Source organism: Monodon monoceros, unplaced genomic scaffold (genome assembly GCF_005190385.1).
Source record: "Monodon monoceros isolate NGI ecotype Baffin Bay Population unplaced genomic scaffold, NGI_Narwhal_1 Super_Scaffold_21, whole genome shotgun sequence".
NCBI lineage: Eukaryota > Metazoa > Chordata > Mammalia > Artiodactyla > Monodontidae > Monodon > Monodon monoceros.
Window position 1 is genome coordinate 78590243 of NW_021703778.1, and position 19462 is coordinate 78609704.

Genomic DNA, 19462 nt, shown 5'->3' on the forward strand with positions numbered 1-19462 from the left:
GGAATGCTTCTGAACTCATTCTACAAGGCCCACATCACCCTGATACCAAAACCAGACAAATATATCACAAGAAAAAGGAAATACAGGCCAGTAACACTGATGAACATAGATGCAAAAATCCTCAAAATATTAGCAAACCAAATCCAACAATACATTAAAAAGATCATAAACCATGTTCAAGTGGAAATTATCCAGGGAAGCACAGATGGTTCAGTATCCACAAATCAATCAGTGTGATACACCACATTAACAAATTGAGGAATAAAAATCATATGATCATCTCAATAGATGCAGAAAAAACTTTTGACAAAATTCAACATCGATTTATAATAAAAACTCTCCACAAAGTGGGTATAGAGGGAACATACCTCAACATAAGAAATGGCCATATATGACAAACTCATAGTTAATTACATACTCAACAGTGAAAAGCTGAAAGCATTTCCTCTAAGACCAGGAACAAGACAAGGATGCCCGGTCTCACCACTTTTATTTTTATTTTATTTATTTATTTTTTTTTGCGGTACGCGGGCCTCTCACTGTTGTGGCCTCTCCCGTTGCGGAGCACAGGCTCCGGACGCACAGGCTCAGCGGCCATGGCTCATGGGCCCAGCCACTCCGCGGCATGTGGGATCTTCCCAGACCGGGGCATGAACCCGTGTCCCCTGTATCGGCAGGCAGACTCTCAACCACTGCACCACCAGGGAAGCCCCTCACCACTTTTATTCAACATAGTATTGGAAGTCCTAGGCACAGCAATCAGACAAGAAAAAGAAATGAAATGAATCCAGATTGGTAAGGAAGAAGTAAAACTGTCACTGTCTTCAGATGATATGATACTATACATAGAAAATCTGAAAGACACCACCAAAAAACTACTACAGCTTATCAATGAATTCAGTCAAGTTTCAGGACACAAAATTAATATACAGAAATATGTTGCATTTCTATACACAAACTGTCAGAGAAATTAAGGAACAATACAATTTATAATCACATCAAAAAATAAAAGAAAATAAAATACCTAAGAATAAATCTAACTAAGGAGGTAAAAGACCTATACTCAGAAAACTCTAAGAAACTGATGAAAGAAATTAAAGATGACGTAAACAGATGAAAAGATATATACCATGTTCATGGATTTTAAGACTTAATATTGTCAAAATGACCATACTACCCAAGGCAATCTACAGATTCAATGTAATCCCTATCAAAATGCCAATGGCATTTTTGACAGAGCTAGAACAAATAATTTTAAAATTTGTATGGAAACACAAAAGACCCCAAATAGCCAAAACAATCTTGAGAAAGAACAGAGCTGGAGGTATTACGCTCCCTGACTTCAGACCATGCTACCAAGTTGCAGTAATCAAAACAGTATGGTACTGGCACAAAAACAGACACATAGCTCACGGAACAGAATAGGGAGCCCAGAAATCAACCCACACACTTACGGTTTCTGTGACAAAGGAGGCAAGAATATACAAGGGAGAAAAGACAGTCTCTTCAATAAATGGTGCTGGGGAAACTGGACAGTTACATGTAAAAGAATGAAATTAGAGCATTTTCTCACATGATATGCAAAAATAAACTCAAAGTGGATTAAAGACCCAAATGTAAAACTGGAAACCATCAAACTCCTAGAAGAAAACAAATAGAATACTCTTTGACATAAATCCAGTATTTTGAGGGATCTGACTCCTAAGGCAAAGGAAACAAAAAGAAAAGTAAACAAATAGGACCTAATTAAACTTAAAAGCTTTTTCACAGCAAAGGAAACCATTGACAAAGTGAAAAGACAACCTACTGAATGGGAGAAAATATTTACAAATGATGCAACCGACAAGGGGTTAATATCCAAAATATATAAACAGCTCATACAACTCAATATCAAAAAAAGAAACAAACAACACTATTAAAAAATGGGCAGAAGACCCAAAAAGACATTTCTCTAAAGAAGACATACAGATGGCCAATAGGCACATGAAAAGATGCTCATCATCACTAATTATTAGAGAAATGCAAATCAAAACTACAATGGGGTACAACTTCACACCAGTCAGAATGGCCATCATTAAAGAGTCTACAAATAATAAATGCTAGAGAGGGTGTGGAGAAAAGGGAACCCTCTTACACTATTGATGGGAATGTAAATTGGTACAATCACTGTGGAAAACAGTATGGAGGTTCCTCAAAAAACTAAAAATAGAGTTGCTGTATTATCCAGCAATCCCACTCCAGGGCATATACCCAGACGAAAATATAATTCAAAAAGATACATGCACCCCTATGTTCATAGCAGCACTGTTTACAATAGCCAAGACATGGAAACAACCTAAATGTCCATCGACAGATGAATGGATAAAGAAGATGTGGTATATATATATCCAAGGGAATATTATCAGCCATAAAAAAAGAATGAAATAATGCCATTTGCAGCAACGTGGATGGACCTTAGAGGTTGTCATGCTAAGTGAAGTAAGTCAGAAAGAGAAACAAATACCATATGATATGACTTATATGTGGAATCTAAAATATGACACAAATGAACATATCTACAAAACAAAAACAAACTTAACAGATAAAGAGAACAGATTTGTGGTTGCCAGGGGGAGGCAGGATGGGGAAGGGAAGTTAGCTGGGAGTTTGGGATTAGCAGATACAAACTACTATATATAGGATGGGTAAACAACAAGGTCCTACTGTATAGCACAGGGAACTATATTCAATATCCTGTGGTAAACCATAATGGAAAAGAATATATATATACATATATATATATGTGTGTATGTATATATATGTATATATAGCTGAATCACTTTGTTGTACAGCAGAAATTAAACACGGCATTGTAAATCAACTATACTTCAATAAAATTCTAAAAACCACGAGATAACACCTCACACCTGTCAGAATGACTATCATCAAAAAGACCACAAATAACAAATGTTGGCAAGGATATGGAGAAAAGGAAACCCTTGTACACTGTTGGTATAATATAAATAGGTGTAGCCACTCTGGAGAACAGTATGGAGGTTCCTCAAAAAACTAACATTAGAACTACCATATGATGCAGTAATTCTACTCCTGGGTGTATATGCAAAGAAAATGAAATCACTAATTTGAAAAGATACATGCACCCAGTGTTTATAGCCACATTATTTACAGTAGCCAAGATATGGAAGTAACCTAAGTGTCCATCAACAGATGAATGGAAAAAGGAGATGCATACACACATACACGCAATGGAATACTACTTGGCCATAAAAAGAATAAAATTTTGCCATTTGCATCAACATGACTGGACCTGGAGATATTATGCTTAGTGAAATAAATGACACAGAGAAAGACAAATGCTGTGTGTTTTCACTTGTATGTGGAATCTAAAAAAATAAAACAAACTAATGAATATAACAAAACAGAAACAGACTCACAGATATAGAGAACAAACTAGTGATTACCAGTGTAGAGAGGGAAGTGGGGAAGAGCAACGTAGAGGTAGGGGATTAAGAGGTACAAACTACTATCTATAAAATAAACTACAAGGATATATCATACAGCACAGGGAATATAGCCAGTATTTTATAATAACTTTAAATGGAGTATAATCTATAAAAATTTCAATCACTACATTGTACACTCGAAACTAATATAATTGTAAGTCAGCTATACCTCAATAAAAAATAAAATAAATTAAAAACTCATGGGACAGTAAAAGCACTGTCAAGGGGAAAGTGTATAGCTATAAGCATTTACACTAAAGCAACTAGAAATATCTCAAATCAAAAAATTAACTAGGGACTTCCCTGGTGGTGCAGTGGTTAAGAATCTGCCTACCAATGCAGGGGTCATGGGTTGGAGCCCTGATCCAGGAAGATCCCACATGCTGCGGAGCAGTTAAGCCCGTGCGCCACAACTACTGAGCCTGTGCTCCAGAGCCCACGAACCACAACTACTGAACCCCACATGCCTAGAGCTCATGCTCCACAACAAGAGAAGCCACCGCAGTGAGAAGCCCATGCACTGCGATGAAGAGTAGCCCCCGCTTGCCACAACTAGAGAAAGCCTGTGTGCAGCAACGAAGACCCAATGCAGCCAAAAATTAATTAAAAAAAAAAAACTATACAACTTAAGGAACTAGAAAAAAAGAACAGACTAAACCCAAGCCTAGCAAAAGGAAGGAAATAATTAAGATTATGGCGGAGATCAATTAAGTTGAGAATAAAATAACAATAGAGATAATCAGTGAAACCAAAAGTTGGTTCTTTGAGAAGATCAATAGAATTGACAAACCTTCAGCTAGAAAACAAGAGTGAGAACTCTGAAATTACTAAAATCAGAAATGAAAATGGGGTGCTCACTTTGACAGTGCATATACTAAAATTAGATTGATGCAAAGATTATCATGGTCCCTGCACAAAGATGACACTCAGATTCTTGAAGTGTTTTGTTTTTTTATAGTTGTAGTACAGTATTGTATATTGAAATTATAAAAGAGTAGATTTTAAGCATTCTACCAAAAAAAAAAGTTAATTATATGAGGTAATGGATGTTTTAACTTGATGATAGGAATAATTTTACAATGTATATGAAATCATCATGTTTTACACACATTGAATGTTACAATTTTATTTGTTATACTTCGGTAAAGTTGGGTAGAGGGGGGAGAAATGAAAATGGGACATTGCTACCAATTCTACAGAAATAAAAAGGACTATACGAGAGTACTATTAACAACGTATGCCAACAAATTGAATAATTTAGATGAAATGGACAAATTCCTAGAAACACAATACCTACCAAGACTAAATCACAAAGAAATAGAAAATCTGAAGAGACCTGTAACTAATAAGGGGACTGAAGCAGTAATCAGAAGTCTCCAAAGGAAAGCCCTGGACCTGATGGCTTCAGTGGTGAATTGTACCCAACATTTAAAGAACTAACACTAGTCTTTCTCAAACTTCTCCAAAAAATTGAAGAGGAGAGAATACTTTCTGACATGAAGCCAGCATTATCCTGATTCCGAAGCCAGACAAAGACACCACAAGAGAGAAAATTCCAGACTGATATTCCTTACAAACATTGATTTAAAGATCCTCAACAAAACACTACCAAACCAAGCTCAGCAGCATGTTTAAAGGATTATACACCATGACCAAGTGGGATTTGTTCCTGGAGTGCAAGAATGGTTCCGCATAGGAACATCAATCAATTTAATAGACCACATTAACAGAATGAAGGGGGAAAAAAACACGATCATCTCAATTTATACAGAAAAGCATCTGATAAATTTCAACACCCTTTCATGATAAAAACACTCAACAAATTAGGAATAGAAAGAAACTACCTTCACATAATAAAAGCCATATGTGAAAAGCCCACAAGGAACATCATACTCAAGGATGAAAGAAGGAAAGCTTTTCCTCTAACATCAGGACAAGGCAAGGATGCCCACTTCTGCCACTTCTACTCAACATAGTACTGGAAGTTGTAGCCAAAGCAATTAGGTGAGGAAAAGAAAAAAAAAAAGCATCTCAATTGGAAGGGAAGGAGTAAAATTTTCTCTGTTTGCAAACGATATTATATGTAGAAACTACTAATGATTCCACACAAAAAAGCTGTTAAAACTAATGAATTCAATAAAGTTGAATACAAAGTCAACTCACAAACATTAGTTGCATTTATATACACTATATACTATGAACAATCTGGAAAGGAAATTATGAAAATTCCATTTATAATAGCATCAAAAAGAATAAAATACTTAGGAATTAAACAAGAAGATGAAAGACTTATACAATGAAAAGTATAAAACATTGCCAAAAGAAATCAAAGAAGGCATAAATTAGAAACACATCCCATGTCCATGGATTATAAAACAATATTGTTAAGATGTCATTACTATGCAAAGCAATCTATAAATCTGTACATTCCTTGCACTCCCTATCTAAATCCCAAAGGCTTTTTTTTTTGGCAGAAATAGTAAATCCCATCTTAAAATTCATATGGAATCTCAAGGGACCCCAAATAACCAAAACAATCTTGAAAAAGAAGAACAAAGGGGGAGGACTCACACTTCTGATTTCAAAATTTACTACAAAGCTACAGTAATCAAAACAGTGTGGTACTGGCATAAAGACAGACATATATAACAATGGAATAGAATAGAGAGCACAGACTTAAACTCTTGTATTTATAGCCAAATGATTTTTGACAGGGGTGCCAAGACCATTGAATGGGAAAGGACAGTCTCTTCAACAAATGATGCTGGAGAAACTGGATATCCATAAGCAAAAGAATGAAGCTGGACACTTATCTAACACCATAACTTAAGGTGGATCAGAGACATAAATGTAAGACCTAAAACAATTAAACTCCTAGAAGAAAACACAGGGCAAAAGCTTCCTGACATTGGATTTAGCAATGATTTCTTTGGATGTGACACCAGAGGCACAGGCAATAAAAGAAAAAGTAGACAAATGGGACTGCATGAAAAGTTTTTTGATTTGTGCATCAAAATATAATATCAACAGAGTAAAGAAACAACCCAGAGAATGGGAGATAATATTTGCAAGTCATATATCTGATAAGGGGTTAATATCCAGGAACTATGGAAAACTCCTAAAACTCAACAACAAAATAACCCAATTAAAAAATGGGCAAAGGACTTGAATTCCAAAGAAGAAATACAAATTTGTCAATAAGCACATGAAAAGATGCTCAATGTCATTGATAGGGAAATGCAAATCAAAACTACAATGAGATATCACCTCACACCCATTAGGATGGCTACTATTAAAAAAAAAAAAGAAAATACCAAGGTTTGGTGAGGATATGGAGAAATTAGAACCCTTGTGCATTGTTAGTGGGAATGTAAAATGGTATAGCTGCTGTGGAAAATGTTATGGCAATTCCTCAAAAAATTAAAAATAGAATTATTATATGATTGAGAAATTCTACCTCTGGATATATATCCAAAAGAATTGAAAACAGGGTTTTGTAGACATGTTTATACACCCATGTTCATGGCAGCATTATTCACAGTAGCTAAAACGGAAGCAACCCAAGTGTCCATCAGCGGATGGTGGATAAACAAAATGTGGTATACACACATAATGGAACATTATTCAGCCTTGAAAAGGTAGGAAGTTCTGCCATATGCTACAACATGAATGAAACTTGAGGACATTATGCTAAGTGAAATAAGCCAGTCACAAAAAGACAAATACTATATGATGATTCCACATATATGACATACTTAGAGTAGTCAGAATCATGGAGACAGAAAGTAGAATAGTGGTTGCCAGGGGGAGGAAGGAATAGGGAGTTATTGTTTAATGAGTATAGAGTTTCAGTTTTACATGATGAAAGAGTTATGGAGGGCTTCCCTGGTGGCGCAGTGGTTGAGAGTCCACCTGCCGATGCAGGGGACACGGGTTCGTGCCCCGGTCCAGGAAGATCCCACATGCCGCGGAGCGGCTGGGCCCATGAACCATGGCAACTGAGCCTGCGTGTCCGGAGCCTGTGCTCCGCAACGGGAGAGGCCACAACAGTGAGAGGCCCGCATACCACAAAGCAAAAAAAGACTTACAGAGATGGTTGGTAGTGATGGTTGTATAACATTATGAACGAATTTAATACCATTGAATTGTAAACTTAAAAACAGGTAAGATGGTAAATTTTATGTGTATTTTACCACAATAAAAAAAATTAGGGGTGGGGGGAGATAATGCCCTGCCAAAGATATCTGTATCCTAATCCTCAGAACCTATAAATGTGTTGCCTAACATGGCAAAAGGAATGTTGCAGAAATGGTTAAGGATCTTGAGATGGAGAGAGTAGCCTGGATTATCCAGGTGGGCCCAGTGTAATCTCAAAGGGAAGCAGGAAAGTCAGTGTTAGAGAGGGATTTGAAGGTGCTATGCTGCTGGCTTTGAAGATGGAAGAAGGGGCCAGGAGCCAAGGAACAACCATACTCTAGAAGTTGTAAAAGGCAAGGAAATAAATTCTCCCCTTCAGCCTCCAGAAGGAACCCAGCTCTGGTAACACCTTGATTTTAGCTTAGTGAGACATTTTGGATTTCTGACCCCCAGAACTTTAAGAGAATAAATTTGTGTTGTTTTGAACAACTAGCTTGTGATCATTTATTCCAGCAGCAATAGGAAGCTGATGCACATGCCTGCCACTATTAGACTGTAACATTCTATAGGACAGGGGTCTGGTCTTCCTTGATTTTGTAATACATCACAGGTCACTGTTGCTGGAGCACAGGTACTTTGGCTTTTTCCATAGAGAATATATGACAGATAATCATGTCCCTTTTGCTCACCACAAAGCCTGATAAATGATGATGTTACTAGATGAAGGTCACCTTTCTAAGACTGTCCCAGTACATAAGAGCCCACAGCTGGAATAACTCTGTAAGAAATAATTCACTTCTCCTTGAACAGTGAAGTTCACATTCATCATTGGGAGGGACAGTGACTTAACTCCATCCACTCCCAGCACTATGCAGACCTTTGTGGGGAGTGTTCTGGATTCAGAGGCTAAAATGGGAGGTTCTGATAAGATGCCTCTGGGATTCCAGATCTAAAGGAGGGAACAAAGCCAAAATCCAAGAAACTAGGAGAGCAGTCTAGAAGATACCGGCACTGAAGGGGATCAGGGTGGATGTTACCGAATCAGAAATCTGCGATACAAGAGCAAGGGATACAAGAGCAAACAAGCCAGGAACAAATGGGGAAAGGGGGTTATCGTGTCTTCGACTGTCACAGCTGCTTTTTTGAGCCAAATAAGGCCTGTTACTTAAGTGGTTTAAAATACCAAAGATGGAACAGACGGTAGTTGATTCATGCCCACACAAATTATTGCTTTTTTTTTTGCCCAGCTATACTCTCCTTTAAGGCAAAGTAGGGTTTTCAAGAGCTGTGCAGGTATATTGATGGCCCAGTTATAGTTTTTCCTGATTGAATCTCACAATTAATGAACAGAAATGAATATGCCACTAAGATCTCTAATCCTAGAGACCAAACAAAAACACTTTAAAATCCAGTAAAACTGAGAAGATTTTAGAGTGTAATATACAAAATTTCAGATCTGATTTTTCATATCTTCAATGTGTTTTTAAAAGAAAACTTTATGGGCTTCCCTGGGGGTGCAGTGGTTAAGAATCCGCCTGCCAATGCAGGGGACACGGGTTCGAGCCCTGGTCTGAGGAGATCCCACATGCCACGGAGCAACTAAGCCCGTGCGCCACAACTACTGAGCCTGCGCTCTAGAGCCCACGAACCACAGCTACTGAGCTTGTGTGCCACAACTACTGAAGCCCGCGCACCTAGAGCCCATGCTCCACAGCAAGAAGCCACCAGAATGAGAAGCCCACGCACCGCAACAAAGGGTAGCCCCCGCTTGCCACAACTAGAGAAAGCCCACGCGCAGCAACAAAGACCCAACGCAGCCAAAAATAAATTTATTTAAAAAAAGAAAACTTTTTATAACCTGTGCCTGATATGAATAAGGCCTTTTACTTTTTTATTGTAAACATTTAGGCTTAAAGTGATTATAGCTGACATTTAAGACCAACAGGAGCCAGTTGCCTGTTCAAGGACAAATTATCCGTATTTCAGACTAAATCAAAAGTAAACATTTTCTAAAGTCCCTTCATGCCTACATTAGTCCTGTGGAAGCCAAATGCAGCAGACAAGCTCTCTCCCCTCCCTTCCACCCTGTATATTCTGTAGGCTAACTTTAAAATTGTCTTTTCCACAAAGCAATATTAATATACATTTTGAACCATTTCCACATCTGAGTTCTTGAATGCTAATTTAATTGATTTTTCTGAATCAACATTTTTATTTCATCAGAAGAATATTGCAAAAGATCCTGAGTTGTGTTATTTTATAGTTTGGTATTTTCCTAAATAGGGTGGGGTGGAGAGAAGAGAAACTACTATGATGATCTTCACTTGCTGGGGTTTTTTTAGTTTATTTTTTTAAAGAAGTAGTAGCAGTGAATTCATGTCATTTCTTAAATGCTTGCAAAGATTAACTGTTACAAAGTTTTCTAAATAATAAAGCTATATTCCTGAATATCTGCATTTGAATATGCTAATAATCAGTTTAAAAGCAACACAGGCAGTAAAGGGGAGGTGACCATGCTGAATCACAAAGAAGAAAAAATGTTGTCACCAGCAGTGATGTCACTCATCCCCAAGGTTCTGAAAGCCTATTAGAAATTAGCTTTAGGGAGAAATGTCTTCTGACTTGTCATTGGTTCTAAAAGGCAGTCATTGTTAAACAAACACAGACCCCTTTTTGGAATCTATATAATAAACTCAGACACATTAATCTCTACTCACGTCTTTAGTCGGGGTCTGACCCCTAACTCTCATGGCTATAATGGAAGGAAGGAAGGAAGGGCGAACTGAAATGACATTAGCTAACAGTTTGTGTAAAGGTTCAGATGTGCCTATAAGCAAATAAATATAATTTCTTAACTTTTTTTTTACTGAGTCCCATAAGACAGAAAGTGTCTCTCCGTGATGATCAGGATTACATTACAACCTCTGTGTACTTTGTTTAACAGTGTTCAGTTAGCCCCGAGATTTGATTTAAGAAAAGGCATAGAGACGAAAGAAGAGGTCACCTCCTGTTTGGCCTGGATGTTTTGGTCTTTGGACAAAGCCCTGCCTTTAAAGAGTCAACAGTTCTTGGTAGTACCCCTGCCTTTGCCACTGACAAATGTTTATGACCTAAAACATCTCACTGAATCTCTGAGGGTCTCGGTTGCGTCATGTGTGAAGTGAGGAGAACAACACCTTCTCTACCAACTATGAAGAGCTACAAATGAGGCGGGGTGGAAGATGTGAATGTACTTAGCAGGTCCTGCCATGCAAATGAGATGATAGTATTTCATAAGACCTTTCTTAAGAAGAGAACAAGTATAAGTGTCATCCCACATTCTTAGACTATCAGAAATAGTGCACATTCAGGAAACAAATGCTTACCACGGTTACGAATAAAACTATACTTTGATGAAACTAACAAATTAGAATGAATAATATAATCCCTTAAAAAAGTTATAGATTAGAAAACTAGACAAGATACTAGAAACTTGCCAGCCATCACTTTCGAATTCATATTTACTTAGTGGCATCTCTTCAGTGCTTCTGGGCAAATTTATGAGATAAGCATAGATCTTCAGTGCCTCTCTCCCATTCTAGATTCCAGCTGAAAGGAACAATAACAACAACAACAGAAAAAGGAATGGGAGGGACCTATATTAGTGTTAAAAATAGGGAAGGGCATCATCCTGTGGCAGAAACATAAAGACACTTCTGCTCAGCTTTGTGCAGATCATACCAGGTTAAAGGGAGACACTGAGCAGGGACTTGTAACTTCCCTTCCTGAGAAAAAGCTGTGTCCCATGAAGAAAGGTGACTGACCCACCTGGAACAGCCCAGAGACCTGAGGATTTGTGCAGTGGTTAGAACAAATGGCTGCAGCAGGTACAGACCTTACATTTCAGATTCAAACCTGTGGAGAAAAAGTGAGGGCTTCTTTCCAGGCATTTCAGCCCAAGAATCTCCCTCCATGTTCCCCTTACCTTAGGCCTACATACCCTTGAGCCAGAGTGAATAGGAAGGGGGCCCCACCTGAAGCATGTTGGCTGTGGGGAGGGGAGAGAAACCTGGGTATGGTTTCTAGGGGCAAAAAGGGTGAATGAATGCTTAGCAGCCACATTTACTAAAATTGTAGGCTCTTGATCACTAGACACTTCACGTATACCCGAGTTCCAGAGTGAGGTGGATTTAGCAAACCCTTCCTTTCCTATTGATTTGAGGAATTCACTTGCCACTGCCATTGCTTCTTGCTCATCCATACTGCCTGCCACAATTGCTAAGCTAACTTCAAGGTGATTTGTACAAAGCTAATCCAGCACTAGCTTGTTCTTGAGAGCCTGGCCCCTACAACCTGTCCTGCCAATACTCCTTGATGATGGAACTGTGCCTTCAAAAGCGGTTGAAGTGTCTCCCTGTCACGGTATACCAACACACTACTGGATTTTTGAGGCCTCGTACTTTCCCAGTAACTGCCTCCCCTGAGAAGATTCCCTTGTGTATCCAGAAAGTAAGCCATGGTGTTTTGAGTTCTGAGTCCCAACAGCTCTCATGGACTCTGTCCAGTTCCACCAGGTCTGGAATCTAAACAAAGTGAGGCTATCTAGGCTGCAAAGGGTGGAAGCAGCCTCAGCCTGGCTGCAGAGTACTCAGTTGCCACTGCTGCAGCAGCCCGGTCTCCCAGCTGGAGAAAAGGGCGGGCCGCAGTGCACTTGGCTGGGGGGAGGGCTGCATTTACTCCTTGAGGTTTCTTGTTACCTTACTACACCACTCACATGGTTTGCTTTTAACGGTCTGCTTGTCATGTTCCATTTGACCTATAAAAATGCTAGCATCCTTTAAGTAGATTTCTGTTAAAAAGTTGAATGTTTCTTTATCAGGTCACACAGCATATTTGATAATAATCGCCAGGATCCCACAGGACTGACAGCTGCTCTTCAGGCCACAGACCTGGCTGGAGTTCTGCATATGCTCTACTGTGTCCTCTTCCATGGCACAATCTCGGACCCCGGCACTTCTAGTCCCAAGGAGAGTTACGCTCAGAACACTGTCCAAGTGGCCATTCAGAGTTTACGTTTCTTCAACAGCTTTGCAGCTCTTGACCTGCCTGCTTTTCAGGTACCAGGAATTGGTTAACCAGCCAAGAGTTAATAATTTTGTGTAGATATGATGAGAGGTTCTTTTCCTGGATTGGGGCATAAGGAATAAGCTACAATACAGGGAATAATAATATGTACTATTTATTAAGCTACTGTATTCTAGGAACTGGATTAGGTGCTTTTCATATGCTTTCTTATTTATTCTCATGACTACCCTACAGAATATTATTATACCCATTTTACAGGTGGAAAAGCTGGCAGTTAAGTAATTTCCCAGGGTTACACTTGGCTGAGCCAGGACTGGTACCCATGGCCCCAAGCCTATGCCATTCTGCTACTTATAAATCTTCTGTCTTGATTTCTTTAGAAAAGGCATTATCATACCATAAACATTTAAATATTAAGGAAAGTAATGGTTTCTTATATAAACACAACCAAAATTAGATAAATTGTTTTGATTGATATGACTGTCTATGAATGATTTAACTGACTTGTATCCAACGTAAAGTGCATGTGTAGTTAAATGTGCAAACCCCTATAAATACTAAGTTTTTATAGCTAAAGAAAAATTGCTTTATGTTATAACACCAGACTGTCAGCTTAGAAACAGATTGTTTTTCATGTAGGAAATTTAATTTTCAAAAACACTGAACCTTTGGAACAGAGCAAGCCCCAAGGAGTAGACTTTCTCTTTCAGTTTATTAACTGTCAAGTGATTTCATTAAAAAGGGGACAAACTTGGCAGATAACGAACCCATAATTTAGATGAATTGCTTTGCTCGAAGGGAAAAAGGTTATAGAGATACAAATGTATGAAAATTGTGGTCTTTGGTCATCGCAAGATGGAAGAAACACTTCTGTTTTGTAGCTGGTGACAAATGTGCAGTTCTTGTCTTCCTGTCATTCTCTTCACAACTGGAAATTAGTAAGTCGTATCATTGGACTCAGTATCTTTCAACTTTGTAGAGTTAGTTTATCCATCATAAGAACAGAAATCTCTTCCTTAGGATTAATGCTTTTCAGTTTTCAAAGCACTTGAACTAGCCTTAGGTGGTAGCTACACAATATGTAAAGCTCTGAGAGTTTACAGCCACACCTAGAACAAGAGGTACCTGCTCCAGAGAATGCCAATGGTTCTTGCCTCTGGGTTGAACATAACGTTTGTGTTTTATGAAGACCCAACCCCATTGTGTTCTGTCTGGAAACAGCTTAGAAATCAAGATATGCTAATTTTATGCCCTCAGAATATGGAGACCAGCAGGCTACCCATCAGCTAGGTCCAACTAGAGTGATTTCTTTTGTTACCAGGGATTATGAAAAGCAAATACCTAAAAATGTTCCTGAGCTCCTGGTTTATGGGTCTTCTGACCAGGATTTATACTGCTTCAGGGGTCACCACATCATACACAAGCATTTACATTAAGTCAGCCATTTATTCCATCAGTCACTCTGAGTGTCAGGGAGCCCCAGGTCCCTGCCCTACCCCCAGCCCTCCATGAACTCACAGCCTGTGCAGCCTTACTCAAAAGAACCACTGAACTCCAACCAGCCCTGCTCCCTCATGACCTTTAGGCACAATGGCCAATAATGTTAGAAAAGTCAAAAATCTATTTCTGGAGCCCTTCATGCCCAACTAAGATGAAACCACGACTTCTCCTCTGCAGCTCCTTGCCGTATCAAGCCCGGAATATATTCCCTACCTGAGCCGCTTTTGCCACAACCCCAGGAGAAACACCAAGGTGACTTGAGAGTTCGAGCCATTCTTAGAGTGAGATGCCCACCTCCCCAGGGGAACGTCCTTTTGCGGCTGGTTCCTAACACTTCTTTTGCTTCTTTCTTCTCTGTCCTTCCTGTTACTCCATATTTCTCTTAATTCTTTCCTGCTTTTTCTTCTTTTCCTTTTCTCTGTTCTGACTCTCCTGTCTTATTTTAGTCAATTTTGCCATCACTGCTTCTCATCCTCTCCCCAGACATTGTTCCCAGGTACCTTTTTCCCCTTAACCAGTGAAAAGCCTTAACCAGGAAAGCCTTCAGGGACCTTCCTCCTGGCTGCCATCCTTTTGGTGCCCAAAGTCAAGCACATGTTTTTCTCTTATGCTTCATCAGTGTGTGCAGGGACCCAGATACCTAGAATTTCTAGCATCAGGTCCTTTAATACATCTACCAATGATTACCTTACTGTTCCAGTTACTTTTATACATTTGAAAAACAAACAAACTTAGTGGGGTAAACAACAACCATTATGATCACAGATTCTGTGAATCCAGATTTCAGGCAGGACTTTTCACAGTGGAGGTGGCTTGTCACTACTCCACGATGTAGGGCTTCAGCTGAGGGACTCGAATGACTGGGGTTGGGGGGTATGGAGAAGAGGGGCAAATTGACTCAAATAGCTGGGAGCTCAAATTATCTGGAGGCTCCTTCACTTTCATGTTTTATGCCTGGGATTGATTACTCAAAGACTAGGTTCATCAAGGACTATTGGCCAGAGACTCTACATATGGCTTCTCTATGTGACTTGGGCTTCTCAAAACATCGTGGTGTCTGGGTTCTCAGTAGGAGTTTCCTGAGAGGAAGCTTCTGGAAAACAACTGCTCCAAGAGAACCAACGGAAGCTGCATGGCTTTTTTATGACCTGGCCTCAGAAGTCATATGGTTACATATCAGCCATCCTCTATTGGTTAAATCAGTCATAAACCTTCCAGATTCAAGAGGAGAAGACATAGGCCCCATCTCTCAATGGGAGGACTGTCAAAGATTTATAGTCATTTTTTTTAACTAACCACTACACTCTGTTGAGCAAGCTAAAGCAAAGCATCTGACCACATAGACATCATTGCTGTAGATAGACATCTGATCAATCGTGCAATGCTCAAGTAAATAGCATACAAATACACAATATTTGCATTGTAAAGCAATGGGTGAGTTTAGGAGAAAAGTATTATTTTTATGATAGGTATGGTCAGAGAAACTCATATTCTAGCTCATTAAAACAACTTGTCAAAAGTGAGATTTCAGGAACTATGTTTATAAAGCACAGGAAAAGAGATTTTAGGTACAGTATGGGTCTGAGCTCAGAAAAAATCTGGGAGACAATTTATGAATTGCCTGAGAGGATTGAAGAAGCTGAAGAAGAAAATTGAAATGAGATAAATGGTCTGACCCTCTGAAGAGTTAGACAAGACAGTGTAAGACATGTTGACGGTTTGAGTCCCAGTGCATCGCAAGAATGCATCTCTGTAGAGCTGTTATGGAGAAGCACCCTCATCAAGACCTCTGGGTCTCGAGTCAAGACTGACCTGACTTTGAGCCATCATACTACCAAGTTGTATGACCTTAGACAAGTCATTTGAATCCTTAAGACTGAGTTTCTCATTTGTAAAATAGAGATTAAAAACACTTACATCACAAGTCTGAGGTTTAAATGAGATTACATAAAGGCACTGTGCTAGCTAGCACATAGTAGGCCCTCAAGAAATGTGGACTGACTCATACTCTGAAGGTGAAGAATTTACCCAAACCGCCTTGCAGATGTTGAATCAAAAGGCTAGGTTTCGAATGCAACATTCCCAGTGCTTCTGCACCCTTCTTTGAAGCCATAAACCTATGTGATTGTTTTGGTGTGAGAACTCATCGCATAGTAGTAACAAAAGGTTATCCATTAGAATATTTTCTTAACTGGTTCCATTTCATTATATACTAATAAGGCTGTCAAAATATTTTTCTCCCTTCAGCAAAGAGTCTGATTTCACTCTGAATTCATATTGGCACAGATGGCCTTGAGATCCCGGATATTGTATAGTGCATATACTTTGACAGTTTTTACAATTGAAGGTGGTCTCAAGAAACAAATCAATGTACTGACTTGGCAATTAATTCTGGCTAAAAAGGAAATATAGTTTCCTTGAAAAATTGGTTTAATTTTTATATTCAAACTTACATGCCCCTTGACCTGCTCTTATCAGTGAAGGTTAAACAGAGGGCACTGGGTCACAGCAAGCTGGACACAACTAATTAAATAAGGGCTGAGCTGAGAAGGTGTCACTACTTGATTTAAAGGAGCAGGGCCCTCCTGAAGTCTCTTTGGGGCTTGAAAAACATTTTGTCTCAGTGCAATGAAACGGAGACAGAAGGCACTCTTAAAATTTAGTAGTAATTTTGTTTCAACAGTATTTATTAAAAAGACTGTGCCTCCCCGGCTGTTAGGCAGAGTGAATTCATTGAAACTTCCAAGCTGCAAAGTATCTGACCTGGTTCAAGCCAGCCAAGACCTCAAATCAAGAGATGAGTTTAAAGCACTGCCTTTTCCCACAGGCTGGCAGTGGTGCTTCATTCCAGTGTGGGCTGCGAGTGCATTCTGTGGGCCTCGCCTCTCCCCTTTGCCCTCCTGTCGCTCTGTCTGTTTGACATGTTTATTAAATAGACGCTTCAGGCTGCACAGACAGACTCAGGCTCTCCTCCCGCGTCGCCCACCACCAACAGCCCTTTGACTGTCTCAAGAAAGGATCCCAGAAGCCTCATAGCTGAGGGGGCTTCATGGTTTGTTTTTTGGGGGGGCAGGGGGAGGTTGTTGGGTTTTTTTACATTACTTTGGGAGCACAAGAGCTATTTGAATAACTAATTGTTATTTATATTTATTTTCTATTTGAACATAAGTAAATAATTAGAGTTATATTTTTATCCCTGCATACAAGAAAATATTTTCTCCTTCAGGAAAAAAAAAAAGTATTGGAAGTTAGCTAAATGGTAGATTTACAGGTGAATTTTAGTATTATTATATTTTCCCAAATTTTCTACAGTGAGACTGTGCAATGAGAAAAAAAATACCTCATTAAAAATGGGATAAATACTCATGCTTTAGGTGAATAGTGTCTTGATCCACGTAGTACAGGCATTTGGTCTGCTATGCTTTATTTTCTGTCTTTTTTTTTTTTTTTTTTTTCAGTTTAAACGTTGCATTTATTATGGTCGTTTATTGGAGCAGGAATCCCTGAACTGAACTCTTAAGCACAGTGCTCTAGAAATTTCATATGCTTTTCTGGCATCATGGCAGAAGGTGCACAGGGCCCAGGTGTGTTTTGTGATTTGCAGCCCTGGCTGTCCCTGGGCTGAGGAGTTCTAACTGCTCCTTGTCTTTGTTAGTCTATTGTAGGGGCAGAGGGCTTGTCCCTTGCATTCCGGCACATCGCCAGCTCCCTACTGGGCCACTGCAGCCACGTCTCCTGTGAAAGCCTCCTTCATGAGGTCATCGTCTGTGTGGGCTACTTCACTGTCAACCACCCAGATAACCAGGTAAGAGGCACAGGAAAGTTCCTCAGACTGCTTCCCCAGCACTGAGAGTGTGAGGTATTGGAGTGAGAAAAGGCAGGCTAGCCTGCTGGAACCCATCTGTCCTGTGTGAGGCCCTTTAACCAGGCTCCAGGGATATGCCTCTGACTTCTCTCCAAAGAGATTTGATCAACACTAGACCAGCACTAGGACTTCCTCTTAAAGCTATAACAATAAGATATTTTTAATAAAATGTTCTTCTTAAGCCACACAGAAGCATCTACTCCCTTACCACATAGATCCTGATGCTTTATTCATATTTTTTTGTTGTTGTTTTAATGAAATAGATTACATCTTTCAACTTGGGTCACTTTGCAAATATTATAGCATTAGTCTGGTGCTTTATGAAACTGCTCTTGGTCTTTGGCTTCTGCCTAGGTGCTTAAGAGGGTGCCAGATGGTGTTGGAGGGGAGCCTGAGAAGGCAGGGTTTGGGCCTTACCCCCTTGAGTCACCCAGAGTAGTTTTGCTTTTAACTATTTTGATTATTCGGTTTCTAAGCAAGATTTCATTTGTAAATAGGGTTCTGTTGCTTTAAAAAGTTGGGAAATCTGTGTTACAGATTTTATTTTAAAAATAACAATAATAAAGCACTTTACCTTTTTTTAACTTTTTATTTTATATTGGAGTATAGTCGATTAACAATGTTGTGATAGTTTCAGGTGTACAGCAAAGTGTTATACATGTACATGTATCTATTCTTTTTCAAATTCGTTTCCCATTTAGGTTGTTATCTTTATTTTTAAAAACAGAGTCATGGCATAACTAACACATCAAATTGTAATTCCTGACTACCTCATTTATCTAAAGCCTCATATTCAGCAACCTTAATTATGTGGATTATAGCTGAGAAAAGGCCTATGAACAGCCCTTAACCCTCACTCCAAGCTTACTGATTTTTATTTTAGGCAACTCTCTAATAAGTGTGCTTACTAGGTTTATTAGCCTGCAGTAAACTAGACCAGGGCGGAAGAAGGAAGGAGATAGCTGTAGCGCCAGAGCCAAATACAAGGTGAGAACCTACACACTAAGAGCTGCAACTGCCTATCTGATAAGGAGAAAGAGGACAGAAAACAACAAGACAAGCACAAGACCTCAGAAATTGTAGCCATCTGGGACTTCCCCGGCTGTCCAGCGGTTAAGACTCTGCGCTTCCACTGCAGGGGGCGTTGGTTTGATCGCTGGTCAGGGAACTAAGATCCTGCGTGCCGCGTGGCACAGCCAAAAAAGAAAAGAAAAAAAAATTGTAGCTATCTGGTTTCAAAGGGACACTAAGCCCTATATTTGATTTCCCTGGATGATTGTTGATGCCCCCCGTGCGGACCCTGAGTGAGCATGGAGGCAAAATGTATGTTCTGTGCATTCCCTTTAAGAAGGCTGAGGAATATGAAGTCCATTCTAGAAAGATTTCCATGATT

General features: G+C 39.4%; 1 protein-coding gene and 1 non-coding gene across 2 annotated transcripts in view; both read left to right on the forward strand.

The window, feature by feature from the left end:
• The window catches only part of SCAPER (S-phase cyclin A associated protein in the ER), a 459896-nt gene that overhangs the window by 401917 nt on the left and 38517 nt on the right, over window positions 1-19462 (forward strand). Inside the window, 2 exon segments of the mRNA XM_029238862.1 lie at window positions 12499-12736; window positions 17860-18009. Coding sequence (XP_029094695.1) covers window positions 12499-12736; window positions 17860-18009 — 388 coding nt within the window.
• On the forward strand, window positions 4356-4457 carry LOC114905288. Its single transcript, XR_003796142.1, has one exon. It is a non-coding gene; the product is annotated as a U6 spliceosomal RNA (small nuclear RNA).